We start from the raw sequence: 14,763 nt of genomic DNA on the forward strand, positions 1-14,763 counted from the left end.
AGAAAAATACTCTCTATTTATTGGAAAATACAAGTAAAAGATTGTTAGAATTGACTTTAAGCGATTTTCACATCTGCTAAAATGGTCATGAAAGATTTATAATTTTTTATGGGTCTTTGTGAGAGACCTTGTTGTAAAGTCTGTTGTGTAGGAACATTTCAATGTAGAAATGGTTTCTGTGTCTTATCAGTAAGATGAGTGATATCCAAAATCCGTGGAAAATAGTGCTCAATCCTCAGCCCATCCTCTTGTTTATTTTTGTGAAGGAAGTTTGAAGTAAATTGGTGCTCTTGAATCATAACTCTTTAAGAGTAACTGGTGGTTTGATATTCATGTTTTCTTTCTGGGTCAAGTTTGATTATTTAGAGATTAAAGAAAAAGAACCTTGGAAAAATCAATTGCCTACTCCTAATATAAGGAGGAATTAAGACAAGTGTACCTCACTCAAGGGTAGCAAATTCAGAATATACATTGGTTGGTAAATGTTTAAGTAGTGTTTATAAAGACCTTATTGTGTTTTTTATTAGCACAGAGTAGTTTTGATGACTTAGTAGATGAAACTGGAGAATATGCTTCTGCGAATATTTTGATTATTTAAAAATATTTTCAATGCTCAAAATAGAATAATTTGAGTAGATCAGCAGTAAGAAGTCATATAAAGGCTTTTCCTTTTATTAATGTACCTTTATTTGTTTCAGTTTCACTTACAGTGGTTTGTCACCTACTATCAGTGTGACCTTGGGCCAGTTTTACTCTGAGTTTGTTTCTTCAACGATGAGATTAAGTGGTTCCACTTTCCCTTTCAGGGTTATTGAAAGGCTTACTTTAAATATTGTAGATAATGTCCCTGGCCCCGGGGCCTGACGCAGAAATAGTGCTTGATGCCATTAGCTTCCTTCCCTTTTCACTACTTTGTTCCACTTATACACAATTATTTAGATTTATGACACCCCACTCCAGTACTCTTGCCTGGAAAATCCCATGGATGGAGGAGCCTGGAAGGCTGCAGTCCATGGGGTCGCTAAGAGTCGGACACGACTGAGTGACTTCACGCTCACTTTCCACTTTCATGCATTGGAGAAGAAAATGGCAACCCACTCCAGTGTTCTTGCCTGGAGAATCCCAGGGACGGGGGAGCCTGGTGGGCTGCCGTCTATGGGGTTGCACAGAGTCGGACACAACTGAAGCGACTTAGCAGCAACAGTATATTGTAAATAAGAATTCTCTTAAATATTCTTTCATTATACTGATTAAAGTTGAATCAAGACTATAAACTCCATGATGACATAGACCTACTTGTTTTGTTTACTGTTGTATCGCTAGCATAGGACCTGTGCTTTTGAAATAGATTTACTTGAATAATTTAGAGAAGACCTATGCAGTTTTTGTCAGATATATACAATTGAAATTAATTTATTCAACAGGCTTTTTTATTACCTGTAATGTGCCAGGTACTATTCTGTCCTCATGGAACTTAAATTTTAGCTGGGGGGAAAGAAGACAAAAACCAGTAAACAAGTTAACAGGATAATTGTAAATAGTAATAAATGCTATGAGACCATCTAGAGGACCATTATTTTAGATAGGATGTGATTGGGAAGCCTTTGTAAAGAGGTGACATCTGAGCAGAGGCAGTAATGATGAGGAGGGACCTGCTTTCAAATATCCAGGAGTGGAAAATAGAGAGAACAGCAAGTGTAAAGGGTCTGAGGATGGAATGGACCAAATATAGTTCATCAGTTCAGATTTTTGGCATCCAAATTAAATTACTTCATCTAAACAGCATGGAGCAGAAGCAAAGACAATGTAAACACTGCTTTTTGAGTGGAGTACTTTTAGGTATAGCAGCGAATCAAAACGTAAGGTCATTATTCAGTTCAGTTGCTCAGTCATGTCCAACTCTTTGCGACCCCACGAATCGCAGCACGCCAGGCCTCCCTGTTCATCACCAACTCCCGGAGTTCACTCAAACTCACGTCCATCGAATCAGTGATGCCATGCAGCCATCTCATCCTCTGTCGTCCCCTTTTCCTCCTGCCCCCAATCCCTCCCAGCCTCAGGGTCTTTTCCAATGAGTCAGCTCTTCGCATGAGGTGGCCAAAGTATTGGAGTTTCAGCTTTAGCATCATTCCTTTCAAAGAATACCCAGGACTAATCTTAGAATGGACTGGTTGGATCTCCTTGCAGCCCAAGGGACTCTCAAGAGTCTTTTCCAACACCACAGTTCAAAAGCATCAATTCTTCGGCGCTCAGCTTTCTTCACAGTCCAACTCTCACATCCATACATGACCACTGGAAAGACCACAGCCTTGACTGGACGGACCTTTGTTGGCAAAGTAATTAGTCAACTTCATTACTCAGTGGTTCCCTGGTATGGTGGTTACCCTTTAGTGACATTACTCTTTAGCATTATTATGTGACTTAACTAATAGTACTGGGAGATTTGAGAGAAAGAAACTAGAAATCAACAAGTTTTTGAATATGTGAGGCCTACAGCTTGCTTTCTCTTCTCTTACAGTTGAATCAGTATTTGCTTTTAATCAATATTTTTCTTCTCTATTTTGCATCTTTATTTTCCTCTATTATCTATTTTCCTCTCTTGTAATAGTTACCTGCTGCTCTTAAAAATGATGAGTATTCTAAATCATATTTGTTAGAGGAAAAAAGATCTTAAAAAACTTTAAGTCAGAGACTTTGGCAATTTAATGTTGTAACACAAAATCCTAAGGATTTATTTTGTGATTATTTTAACTGTATACTTGTCATTGCTGTTGTCAAGCCTGATAGCAAATGATCAGAATTCTACATTTCTGTTCATAATATGCATTCTGAGAAATATAAACAATAAGAGTGAAGAGCTGGGGAATCTTAATCCCATCATCTCTTGGGATGTAGAGAATTTTGCAGATAATTTCTACAAACCTTGTACCCGCAGATTGATGCTGTCAAAGAACAGTGTATAAATAAGATCTTTTTTTAGGAAGGATAAAACTGTGCTATACATAGTTTTGAGCTTTGAATTTAAAATATGCATTTCACTAAGCTGGCTTTCAGGGAGTCCTATTTTAAGCTAATTTCTCTATGTCATAACTTTAGCAAGTCAAGCATTAATAATTTATCCAGGATGTATAGGTAAGTTATTTTTGTGCTTTAATGGAAAGTCTCATGTTTAATGGATGAGAGCACTGTCTGTTGGTGGTTAAATACCTGAAGATACTAACTCTGTCACACTTGACCTGATTGAGGGTTTTGCCTTCAGTTATGCGTTCTGTTTCTAAGAGACCCCCTTTGCCATCTTCTTTTTAATAGCAACATCATGACAACAGAGAAGAGTTTAGTGGCTGAGGCTGAAAATCCACAGCACCGACCGCAGAAGGAAGAGGGTGAGGGAGCCACGAGCTCCGGTCAACAGGAAGCTCAGTTGGAAGAGGCTTCCCAAGCAGCAGCTGAGGGAGATAATCAGTGTGAGCAGAAGCTGAAGACATCTAATGGAGACACGCCGACACATGAAGACCTGAGCAGGAACAAGGAGCGGGCATCAGAAAACAGGGGCCTGTCACGGCTGTTCTCCTCATTCCTCAAAAGGCCTAAATCTCAGGTGTCTGAGGAGGAAGGCAAAGAAGTAGAGTCAGCTAAAGAGAAAGGTGAAGGAGGCCAGAAGGAGATAGAATTTGGAGCCAGTCTTGATGAAGAAATCATTTTAAAGGCCCCAATTGCAGCTCCTGAACCTGAGCTCAAAACAGACCCATCCTTGGATCTCCATTCATTAAGCAGTGCAGAAACACAGGTAAGGGTATGCAATTGAGTGGGAGGTGAAGGCAGGTTAAACAATTTTCCTTCAAGAACATTTGGTTTTATTTCTTACCAGCTAGTTGACTTAGGTATTAGTAATAAGTAACATAATGCTTTGGAGTTTCTGCTCTAAAGAAATTCACAGGGTCAAGATACTTACGTTGGGGACTTCCCTGGCAGTCCAGTGGTTAAGACTTCACCTTCAGTGCTGGGGTCGCAGGTTCAATCCCTGGTGGGGAAACTAAGATCCCGGGTGCCTCCTGGCCAAAAAACAAAAGCAAGAAACAGAAGCAGTACTTTAACAAATTCAATAAAGACTTAAAAAAAGATACTTATACTGTCTAAATCAAAAAAGAGAAAATGAAAGAGATGTATCAAATGAATTTATATTTTGCTACAATAATGGAACAAGTCCAGGAGTTTTAATGGTGAGGGGGAAGGAAATGAAGTGGTTTAGAGTTCATTTTGGTGGAATTATTAGATATGGGATAATTTATCAACAAACATAGTTCTTTTATGGAAATCTTTATAAAAGCCTTGGGGTAGATTCAGGCCACCCAGAAGTAGGTAATAAGTTTGAACAATGTCTACCTTATCCGTGTTGTTTTCTACAACTAGATCATATTTCCACAGAGTGTAAGATATAGATGCAGAAATTTAGCTCTTTTATATCACCTTTGTAATATACAGTAGTTTCGGGGAGGCTTGATTGTTAGTGTAGTTAAACTGAGAATGAGTTGTGAGTCTGGTCATCGGTCCAAAAATCTTGGGAAAATATTAGTACTGCAACTCAAACTATTTTCTAGGCATGTCATTTGTTTTCAGGCTTAATGAATTACAAATTAAGAGTTGTTTTCAAAGTATTTTATTTTTGAAACATGTGGGCATTATGTACCTTGTAAAATGTGTAAGTCCTATATGTTTCTATTATAGGTTTCAGACTTGGGCTATATAGTTTTATTAGATTTAAAAAATAATATATGTATTTATGAAAATATTGCTTGCATATTAAAAGTTCTAAGTAAAATTTAGAATAAAGTTGTTATGTATTTGTTATTAGTGAAAGCAGGCTGAAGACAAAGTTTTATTTATAGTGTATGACTAGAAGATTCAGTCACTGACAACTGACACTTTTACTTCATTGCCTGACATACTATAAGCACTGAATAAATGTTAGTTATTATTACTTAGTTAATAAAATATATAAACAGTAAAGGCAGAGAAACCACATATTTTAGTGTCATTAATTTAATTTAATTTTAGGAATACCAAAGGAGTTAAATTATGTTATGTTTCAGGAAGCCTGGTAGTTTCCAGAGGTTTTTAGATGCTTTTTTCCCCCTTTGCTTTATGTACTGAAAAATCTCTATCTTGTTGTAGTTAGCATTTGAATCAGGATTAGTCTGTTTGGTCTAAAGATCATAACATTTGTACTAAAGTTGAAACAGATGACAAATTTTAGATTTAACTAAAATCTCATTCATTGATTTCATAGTAGAATTTCATTTGAATGGTCCTTTTCTATACAGGATTTTTTAAAATTGAGTTTGCATTGTAGGATTGCACTGGCCTTCATCTAGGGTACTTTGGGTTTTTTTGGAAACCATGTGTCATTTTTTAATACTTTTAAATTTATTCACTCAACAAATTTACTGAAAACCTACTGTGTGTGCCAGGCCCTAAGCTGGACAGACATTGGTAAATAAAAAACTGCAATACGGCAAAGAGATCATGAATTCTGGAGTCTGACTGGTATGTGACTTGTTGACTGTATGATCCTACCCAATTAACTTCTCTGCCTTCAATTTTTTATTTGTCAAGGGGAGATAACAATAGTACACTCCCCATAGGGTTAGATGAGTTCATATAAATAATGCTTTTAGAACAATAATTACCCATTGTAATTTCTATATAAATGTTTGTTGTTGTTATTATTGAACAAACATGATCCCTACTCGTGATAACTTTTTTTTTTTTTTTTTTTTTTTTGAGAAAAGCCAGCATAAAGCACTTTTATTGCAATAATAAAACTTGAAACTCATGTGTAGTGCAGGGGGTGGGGGTAGGCTGGGGGAGTAGGCAGCAATTTCTCTCACCAAATCACTACACAGGACAGCAAAGGGGTGAGAGGGGGCAAGGAGAAGCCAGGAAACTCTGAGATCAGCAGGGGGAGCTGAGCATCAAAAAACAGGAGATGCTGAAGCTGTGATGACCAGCATCATTTTCTTAAGACAACACTCAAGGATTTGTCATGATGGCTGGGCTTTCATGGGTGTTAAGTGTCTACAAACAGCACCTTCAATTTAACTTTCGATTAAAGTTCTTAAAATTTAGGAAGTAGAGCTTGGATAGCTATGCAATTACAAAAATCCTGGATATCCATTAGAAAAACCACAGGATGGAAAAAAAAAAGGCCAGGCCATGAAGGTTTCAGAGGTCCCTGCTGGCCTGGGGAACAGACATCTGCAATGTCCAATATCTCAGTGAAAACGATCTGCTTTCAAAAGGCAGAGGGTCTACGAGGAGGGTGAGGGTGGGGCAGTGGAGGCAAAGGCTCTCCCTCTTCCCACTGCAGTTTTGGGTAGGGCTTTCAATTCAACCCGAGGACATCTCTCAACTTGGAGAGTAATTCGGCCCTCAAAAGCGCCTCGAATCTGCTATGGCTTTGCAGCGCAGCAGCAAGAACGTTTAATATATAATAGATAAAACTTTTATCCAAAAAAATAAAATAAAATAAAGATTCTTGCACCCCCCCACACACCAATTCCTAGTCTAAAGTTAACCCATTACTTGTGCTGTTAATACTTGACTAATACTTAATTGGAAACCTAGATCCAAAGGACTGAAACTCAATCTTCACCCCAAAACAAAAACAAACTGAGTAATTTGAGGTTTATGGCATATAGTTCAGGTCAACACACATACGAGGAGAAGGGGAAGAGCAAAGCCGGTGACAGAACACATTCAGTCTGGGAAGATGCTTATACAAAGAGTGTAGTGGAACGTCGGGAAGAGCTCCACACGGACTCGCTGTGTGCGTCTGGTGGCGCCAGATCCTTCTGTGGCACATCCAAGAATGGGGAGCTCAGGGAGGAGGCCACTCCTGTCATTCCAGTTTTAGAAGTTCCACGTCAAAGATGAGAGTGGCATTTGGTGGGATGATGCCTGGGTGCCCAGTGGCACCGTAGGCATAGTCTGGGGAGATAGTCAGCTTGGCTCTCTGACCCACGCTCATCTGGGCAACCCCTTCTTCCCAGCCTCGGATCACCTCCTGCTTGCCCAGCACAAACTTGAAGGGCTTGTTTCTGTCCCGGGAGGAATCGAATTTCTTTCCATCTTCAAGCATCCCCGTGTAGTGCACCACGCAGGTCTGACCACGCTTCGGGAAGGTGCGCCCGTCTCCGGGAGAGATGGTCTCCACCTGCACTCCCATAGCTGCGGTAGCGGCGGACGCTGGGTTGGCCGACGGGCGGCGCGACGGGCAGCGTGGACCGAGACCAGATCTCGCGGCGATTCCGCGGCTCTGCCTCGACCCTCCGCGCTCTCGTGATAACTTTATTGTCTAATGGAAGAGACAAAAAAAGTAGTAAATACAAAATAATTATTTATCGTCATAAATGTTACGAAGGCAGCAAACAGGGTACTGACATGAAGAGTACTAGCGGAGTCGGGATAGGCCAGATAGGATATTCCACGGACAGAGGAGCCTGGCAGCCTGCAGTCCACGGGGTCGCAGAGTCGGACTCGACTGAGCGACTTCACTAGTATCTAATGCAGGAGGAGCAGCAGCCGAATAATTAAGTCTTCCTTCTCAAATGTCAACTATGTTTTCTTTGGCAAGAAAAGGATTAGTGAGGTTTAGTTAAGAATCTTTCAGCAGTTTTATTGTGTAAGAAGTAAGTAGGGGTGTGCCAAAATGTCGTCTCACTTACCTGCATTACTTTGGGATGACTTAATGATTGCCCTAGGGGATCCAGATCTCAGTCTGTCTCTTGCTTCTTTGAATCTTTTCAGTCTGTCTCTTGCTTCTTTGAATCTCCTTTGCATTTGTCATGGGTGATACCTGGTAAAAATTAGATCACTGGTATTTGCAATTGTTAGCCTACTACATCTGTTGCCTTTTGGTCTAAATTGGTCAAGAACCCCTCTTAGCCATTCATAAAATTTAGACCGCATGACAAATAACAGCCTGTTTTGCAATTCCTAAGGCTACCTCATTAGAATTGAGGAGCAAGGGGCAAAGATGTTTAAATTTTGATAGAATTTAAGAATAGATAATGGTATAGCCAGTAAAAATGTATAGTGCTGAGAGCAACAGATTGGTATGCTCTAGTTTACCTGAAACCTTCATTTATTGATTTGAAAAATGACACTCCACCTGAAGATAGAATTTTACCTTATAGGGGCCTTCCGTGGTGGCTCAGCGGGTAAAGAATCTGCCTGCAATGCAGGAGATCCAAATTTGATCCCTGGGTCGGGAAGATCCCCTGGAGAAGGGAATGGCTACCCACTTCAGTTTTAGGGAAAAAAAAGAGCAAATTTTACCTTATATTATAAAGTTTTGAGACTAGCAGAGTCTGTGGATCTTTGGGGAGATCATATCTTTTATAGAAAAAAATTATTTACTCATCGCTTTTATTTGTTTTAACAGTTTTCTTCTTCAGTTAGTGCTTTTACTGCTAGCCATATTATAAGCAAACATGTGTACAGCATGTTGTGTGAAGTGTCTTTATTACTGACTTGGTGATGTCATGGCTATGTAGCCTGCTCAGGAAGAACACAGAGAAGATCCAGATTTTGAGACTAAGGAAGAAGGAGGACTTGAGGAGTGCTCTAAAATAGAAGTAAAAGAAGAAAGTCCTGAATCAAAAGCAGAGAGAGAATTAAAAGCTTCCCAGAAATCCATCAGAAGGCACGGAAGCATGCATTGCAAGGTTTCTCTGTTGGATGACACAGTTTACGAATGTGTGGTGGAGGTGAGTGCATTTTGATTTCCAGTAGTTAGAACGCTTACAGATCTGTTTCATGTAGGATTGGATAAAGCGGTGCTGTGGTCTGAGGTAAGACCCTGTATAATGACTGTTTCTATGGACTGAAATGTTAATAGTGATTTTCTAGGGGTGGAGGTGTGGAAGGATTATGAGTGAGTCTTATTTTCATCTCCAGTTTTTTCTATATCTGCCAAATATATGTATTGTGAATTGAGCATGTGTTACTTTTATAACCCAAAATAATTTTAAGAAAAAAAAAAAAGGTTATTTATAGAGTGACTTTCCATGACTTGATTTCCCAGGATAGCCTCAGTTTCTAGGTCTAGCAGTCCCCATAATTGTATTTGTCAAAAAAAAAAAAAATTACTACCTGTTCATTTTTGCTGTCTTTAATAAGCTTTAGTTTATTGAATGTATTTCTTTAGCTCCATGAGATAGGATATAAAAAGCTTACATCAAGTAATGCCATTTGTTAAAATTCTCTATTATTTCCAGGAAGAATAAATAATTGAATCAAGAATAGAAATGTCAGAGTTATTAATATTTCAGTTATTCTTTTGCTTCAAGACAAGTTAAAATCCTTGAAAATCTATAGCTATTTTTAAAATTAGAGCAATAATTATCAATTATAATATGCCTGATAAAAAGCAATTATTAAGATTATCACATATAACTCATATATACTTGTATCTTAGGTATATAACATTATTTTGAATTTGATTTATTTATATGCAAATAAAGCACAAATATTATATTGTGTCTAAAATATTGTATTTATTAATAGAAATTCCCCTTTGAAGTTTTGAAAAACAAGAAAAATACACTATTGCATTTTAAAAATGGCTTTACTATTCCTGGTAACTAGAGATCTAGGGTCTGCTCTTTCTGCTTCTCACTACTAACTAGTCTAGAGACGGAGAAAGCTATTCCGCATTCATTCTTCACACTCAGATCAAAATCTAGATAGGAATCCCTTTATCTGAAGCACGTGGGGGCAGATGTGTTTCGGTATTCAAAATATTTGGGGCTTTAGAAAAGCAATCAGTACATACTGTGGAAATTTTATAATATACCCAGTCAAGTGTGTAGCAGTAGGCACATGACCAAGCATGTTATTTCTATGGTAAAATATATGAAAACTCTAAGTTGGATAAATAAAAATGAAAAATAGCCCATAAAGGATCAGGTTAGAATTTGCCTTCAGATGAGCTTTGAGCAAAAAATAAACGTCACCTTTTACTTTTTAGGACTTCTGAATTTTGAGAGTATAAAGTAGAGAGTAGGGACCTGTATGTGAAGAATTCTCAAATCATCTCTGTCCTTTAGAAACATAGAAGGGAGAAAATGAAGAAAATGATGTGATAATATGGGATAAGTCTAAAAATGAATTAGCAACTATGTGAATTACTTATAGTCATTAAAAATAACAGCTCATTGAGAGAAGGGTATGTGTCATGTAGATGTGCCAATGATTTCTAATTTTTTGAAATGTTTAAACTATATTTATCAGAGGGTATTATCATGTTTAATTTTTTCAACATTTCCAGTTGTTAGGTAGAACAGATATAAATATTTTTATCATCTTTCAGATGAGAAAGTAATGTTCTGAAATATTAATTGAATCAACTCACGTTGTTTAGCTAGTAAATGAAAAGGCTGGGACTTTTTGACTCTAACTCTCAGTCCCTAAGTTATGGCATTTCCTCCCTATAAACAAGAATATAAGTATCTCAGACTGGTGGTGGTTTGATTTTCTAGGTAGAGGAATGTTAAGAAATTACTTGTCAGTTCAGTTCAGTCGCTCAGTTGTGTCTGACTCTTTGCGACCCCATGAATTGCAGCACGCCAGGCCTCCCTATCCATCACCATCTCCTGGAGTTCACTCAGACTCACGTGCATTGAGTCCATGATGCCATCCAGCCATCTCATCCTCTGTCGTCCCCTTCTCCTCCTGCCCACAATCCCTCCCAGCATCAAAGTCTTTTCCAATGAGTCAACTCTTCGCATGAGGTGGCCAAAGTACTGGAGTTTCAGCTTTAGCATCATTCCTTCCAAAGAAATCCCAGGGCTGATCTCCTTTAGAATGGACTGGTTGGATCACCTTGCAGTCCAAGGGACTCTCAAGAGTCTTCTCCAACACCACAGTTCAAAAACATCAATTCTTCGGCGCTAAGCCTTCTTCACAGTCCAACTCTCACATCCATACATGACCACAGGAAAAACCATAGCCTTGACTAGATGGACCTTAGTTGGCAAAGTAATGTCTCTGCTTTTGAATATGCTATCTAGGTTGGTCATAACTTTCCTTCCAAGGAGTAAGCGTCTTTTAATTTCATGGCTGCAGTCACCATCTGCAGTGATTTTGGAGCCCCCAAAAATAAAGTCTGACACTGTTGCCAGTGTTTCCCCATCTATTTCCCATGAAGTGATGGGACCGGATGCCATGATCTTCGTTTTCTGAATGTTGAGCTTTAAGCCAACTTTTTCACTCTCCTCTTTTACTTTCATCAAGAGGTTTTTTAGCTCCTCTTCACTTTCTGCCATAAGGGTGGTGTCATCTGCATATCTGAGGTTATTGATATTTCTCCCGGCAATCTTGATTCCAGCTTGTGTTTCTTCCAGTCCAGCATTTCTCATGATGTACTCTGCATATAAGTTAAATAAGCAGGGTGACAATATACAGCCTTGACGTACTCCTTTTCCTATTTGGAACCAGTCTGTTGTTCCATGTCCAGTTCTAACTGTTGCTTCCTGACCTGCATACAGATTTCTCAGGAGGCAGGTCAGGTGGTCTGGTATTCCCATCTCTTTCAGAATTTTCCACAGTTGATTGTGATCCACACAGTCAAAGGCTTTGGCATAGTCAATAAAGCAGAAATAGATGTTTTTCTGGAACTCTCTTGCTTTTTCGATGATCCAGCAGATGTTGGCAATTTGATCTCTGGTTCCTCTGCCTTTCTAAAACCAGCTTGAACATCAGGGAGTTCACGGTTCACGTATTGCTGAAGCCTGGCTTGGAGAATTTTGAGCATTACTTTACTAGCATGTGAGATGAGTGCAATTGTGCGGTACTTTGAGCATTCTTTGGCATTCCCTTTCTTTGGGATTGGAGTGAAAACTGACCTTTTCCAGTCCTGTTGTAGCACAATTATAAGAGTAATGTCTGTGCTGTGTAGGGCTTCCCTGGTAGCTCAGCTGGTAAAGAATCCGCCTGCATTAATACAAGTGTCTCAAATTAGTGGTGGTTTGATTTTCTAGGTAGAAGAATGTTAAGAAATTATTTGGAGCGCAATTGTAGGAGTAATGTCTATAGAGCAGCTAAAATCTTATACTTTATGCATTTTTCTGAAGGAGATGGCAGTAAGTTGAGACACAGCTCATTGACTTGAGACTTTTGATCTGGGAATGATAGTCTGATGATTTCCATAGCTACTGTTAACTATCAGTGTCGACAGCTGATTTAGCTATTTCAGGTGCTCACAGTGACTGACAGCAGCCCATAGCAATCTTCAGGAAATATCGCACCAAAAATAAAGAATGTAATGTTTAAGATGGAGGGCGGGGGATGCTCGATGCAGGGAATGTGGGATTTTGCTTTGAATTGTAGCACCATTTCCAAGCAACCGTCTCTGTGATGCATGTTTAAACTGACAAGAAACAGGACTTTCGTTACATTGTTCTGTTTACACTGGGTAGCCATCTGAAAGTGTTAGTAACCAAGGAGAAAAGAGGAAATTGGAACCTGACATTTTATATTATTTCATAATAAATAAAAGAACAAGTGGAAACCTCAACCAGAATGTGTATATCTTTGCAGAAACATGCTAAGGGACAAGATTTACTTAAACGAGTATGTGAACACCTCAATCTTTTGGAAGAAGACTACTTTGGTCTGGCCATTTGGGATAATGCAACCTCAAAGGTGAGAAGACTGCTTGTAATATAAGAAACTGACCTCCCCAAATTGCTTTTTTTTATTATTATCAGAAAGTATTTATTAAACATATATTTGTATTTCTTCCTATGCTGATTTTGAAGCAGATAACTACAACAACTAGGTTGGTCCCCATTGCCAAAATTGTTTTAATTCATTTGTTGTTGTTAGGAATGTATTTATGCCTGCCTACCTCTCCAAGATATAGTGTAACTTAGTAAGGGAAGATCGAAGGTAACTCAATGTCTCTAAAACCACAGCAAAAAGCTTTCTGCAGCTGTGAGTTAGCAAATTCTTCCATGAACTGAGAAAAATATTCTGAGAAGTATTTTGTGTTATACAGTCTCAGGGAGATAAAATCAGATGTTTTTATATTATGTGTGTGTACCCCATTCAGGTTTATGTTACAGTATCTGAGAACACTTGAATTTGGCATATAAATAAAGTCATTAAGTACCGGCACCTACTTTTTTTTTTAATATCACTTATAATTTTTCTATGAACCAAATATTCTTAAATTGCTGGGAACTGGCTCAGCATTCAGCCAGTGAAAATTCTTTCAGTTTGCAGTTGAACTTCCAGGGCTTACATTGGTACAAAACTGTTAGTTGCATTGAAAACTTTTCGCCTTTGTTAGTGTCATCTGCCCTCTGTCATATCAGCAAGTTTTATTTGCTTATGGTAGCTCTTACTAGCCTATTTATTTTTTAATGAGAAAACATTAAATTTCTTTATTTATATTCATTGATATATTTATGTATAATGTTAAAGGGTCCAATATAAAAGCTGAATTTGTTTGTTTATACAGCAAAGTACAAACCTGGCAGTGTAAAAAAGGGCTTATTGTCCCCCTTCCTTAGATAAAATATTTCTGGGCAAAAAAGTTGATGTCTCTGAATCATAATCTAGTTTCAGCTTCTCTCATGTTTGCAAAAATCCCTTCTGGGGAATCCAGTGGACTAGTGAATCCTGGGAAACATAGGGCCTTTCCCCGCTAAACGTTCCTTTGAGAAACATTTTCTAACTGTCTCTAAGAATTAAAGATGTATTGATTGTTCCCTATTAACCTTTTCTATGGGCTTCCCTGGTGGCTCAAATGGTAAAGAATCTGCCTGCAATGCAGGAGACCCGGGTTTGATCCCTGGGTCGGGAAGATCCCCTGGAGAAGGAAATGGCAACACACTCCAGTATTCTTGTCTGGAGATCCCATGGACAGAGGAGCCTGGCAGGCTACTGTCCATGGAGTCATAAAGAGTGAGACACGACTGAGTGGCTAACACACACACACCTCTTCCATTAGACTGACAGCTCCTTGGGGACAAGCACTATTTTTAAGGACAAGCACTATTTTTAAATCCTTGTTTGTAACTTTGGTGCCTAGCACATGGAAGTATTCTACAAATACCTTTTGGCTCAAGAAAATGCTCTGAATTGAATAATTGAACCTGGGTCTCCTGCATTGCAGGCAGATTCTTTACCATCTGAGCCACTAGAGGAGCCCTCAAAGTAATATCATATATAATCAAATGTAAGATTGTGGTGATCAAGCCCACTCCTTGGGTAGAGCAGGGATGGCCACCTTGGACTTTGCCCTGGGTGGTACAGGGTGAGGAAGAGATACGTTACTCTTCTAAATACAATTGAAATTCCATTCTAAACTTTTGGAAGAGGGAATAGTGAGAGGGTGGGGATTGGGAGGAGGCATGGAATGGGCTTCTAGGGTGCCTGTAATGGTGTATGTTCACTTTGATAATTTATTGATCTGTACATATGTTTTATGTACTTTTTGTATATGTCTTATGTCAATAAAAAATCTCTTAGGCAATTCAATTTAGAAATTTCTGTTTTTAAACATTTCTCAAGTTGCCTATGAAATGGTGAGGCTCTTTTTAAGTGCTGTTAATTTTGCATGGTCCACGATGGGTTGAGGAGTCCTGCCTTCGTGGTGTGCAGACTTAACTGTGGTTGGAGAACAGGGAAGGGAGAAATTAGTGTGGGCAAGAGTAGTCAGAGAAAGCAAAATAGTTATTCATTCAGTAAACATTA

The 14,763-nt window shown here is 38.7% G+C and overlaps 2 protein-coding genes across 15 annotated transcripts in view; one reads left to right on the forward strand and one right to left on the reverse strand.

Annotated features, from left to right (window-relative positions):
* Positions 1–14,763, forward strand: part of EPB41 (erythrocyte membrane protein band 4.1) — a 192,139-nt gene that overhangs the window by 77,671 nt on the left and 99,705 nt on the right. For 12 of the 14 annotated variants that reach the window (XM_018057087.1, XM_018057080.1, XM_018057110.1 and 9 more), the window contains exons 2-4: positions 3,310–3,787; positions 8,556–8,768; positions 12,601–12,705. In XM_018057087.1, coding sequence (XP_017912576.1) covers positions 3,317–3,787; positions 8,556–8,768; positions 12,601–12,705 — 789 coding nt within the window. In that variant the 5' untranslated portion in view covers positions 3,310–3,316. The remainder of the gene's footprint in view (positions 1–3,309; positions 3,788–8,555; positions 8,769–12,600; positions 12,706–14,763) is intronic. The other 2 variants (XM_018057127.1, XM_018057136.1) reach the window with 1 other exon arrangement.
* On the reverse strand, positions 5,786–7,348 carry LOC108637382 (peptidyl-prolyl cis-trans isomerase FKBP1A). The gene has a single exon (XM_018057163.1). It carries the CDS (start codon positions 7,223–7,225, stop codon positions 6,899–6,901), a length of 327 nt encoding a protein of 108 aa, XP_017912652.1. The 5' UTR covers positions 7,226–7,348; the 3' UTR covers positions 5,786–6,898.

Source organism: Capra hircus, chromosome 2, assembly GCF_001704415.2.
Source record: "Capra hircus breed San Clemente chromosome 2, ASM170441v1, whole genome shotgun sequence".
Lineage (NCBI taxonomy): Eukaryota > Metazoa > Chordata > Mammalia > Artiodactyla > Bovidae > Capra > Capra hircus.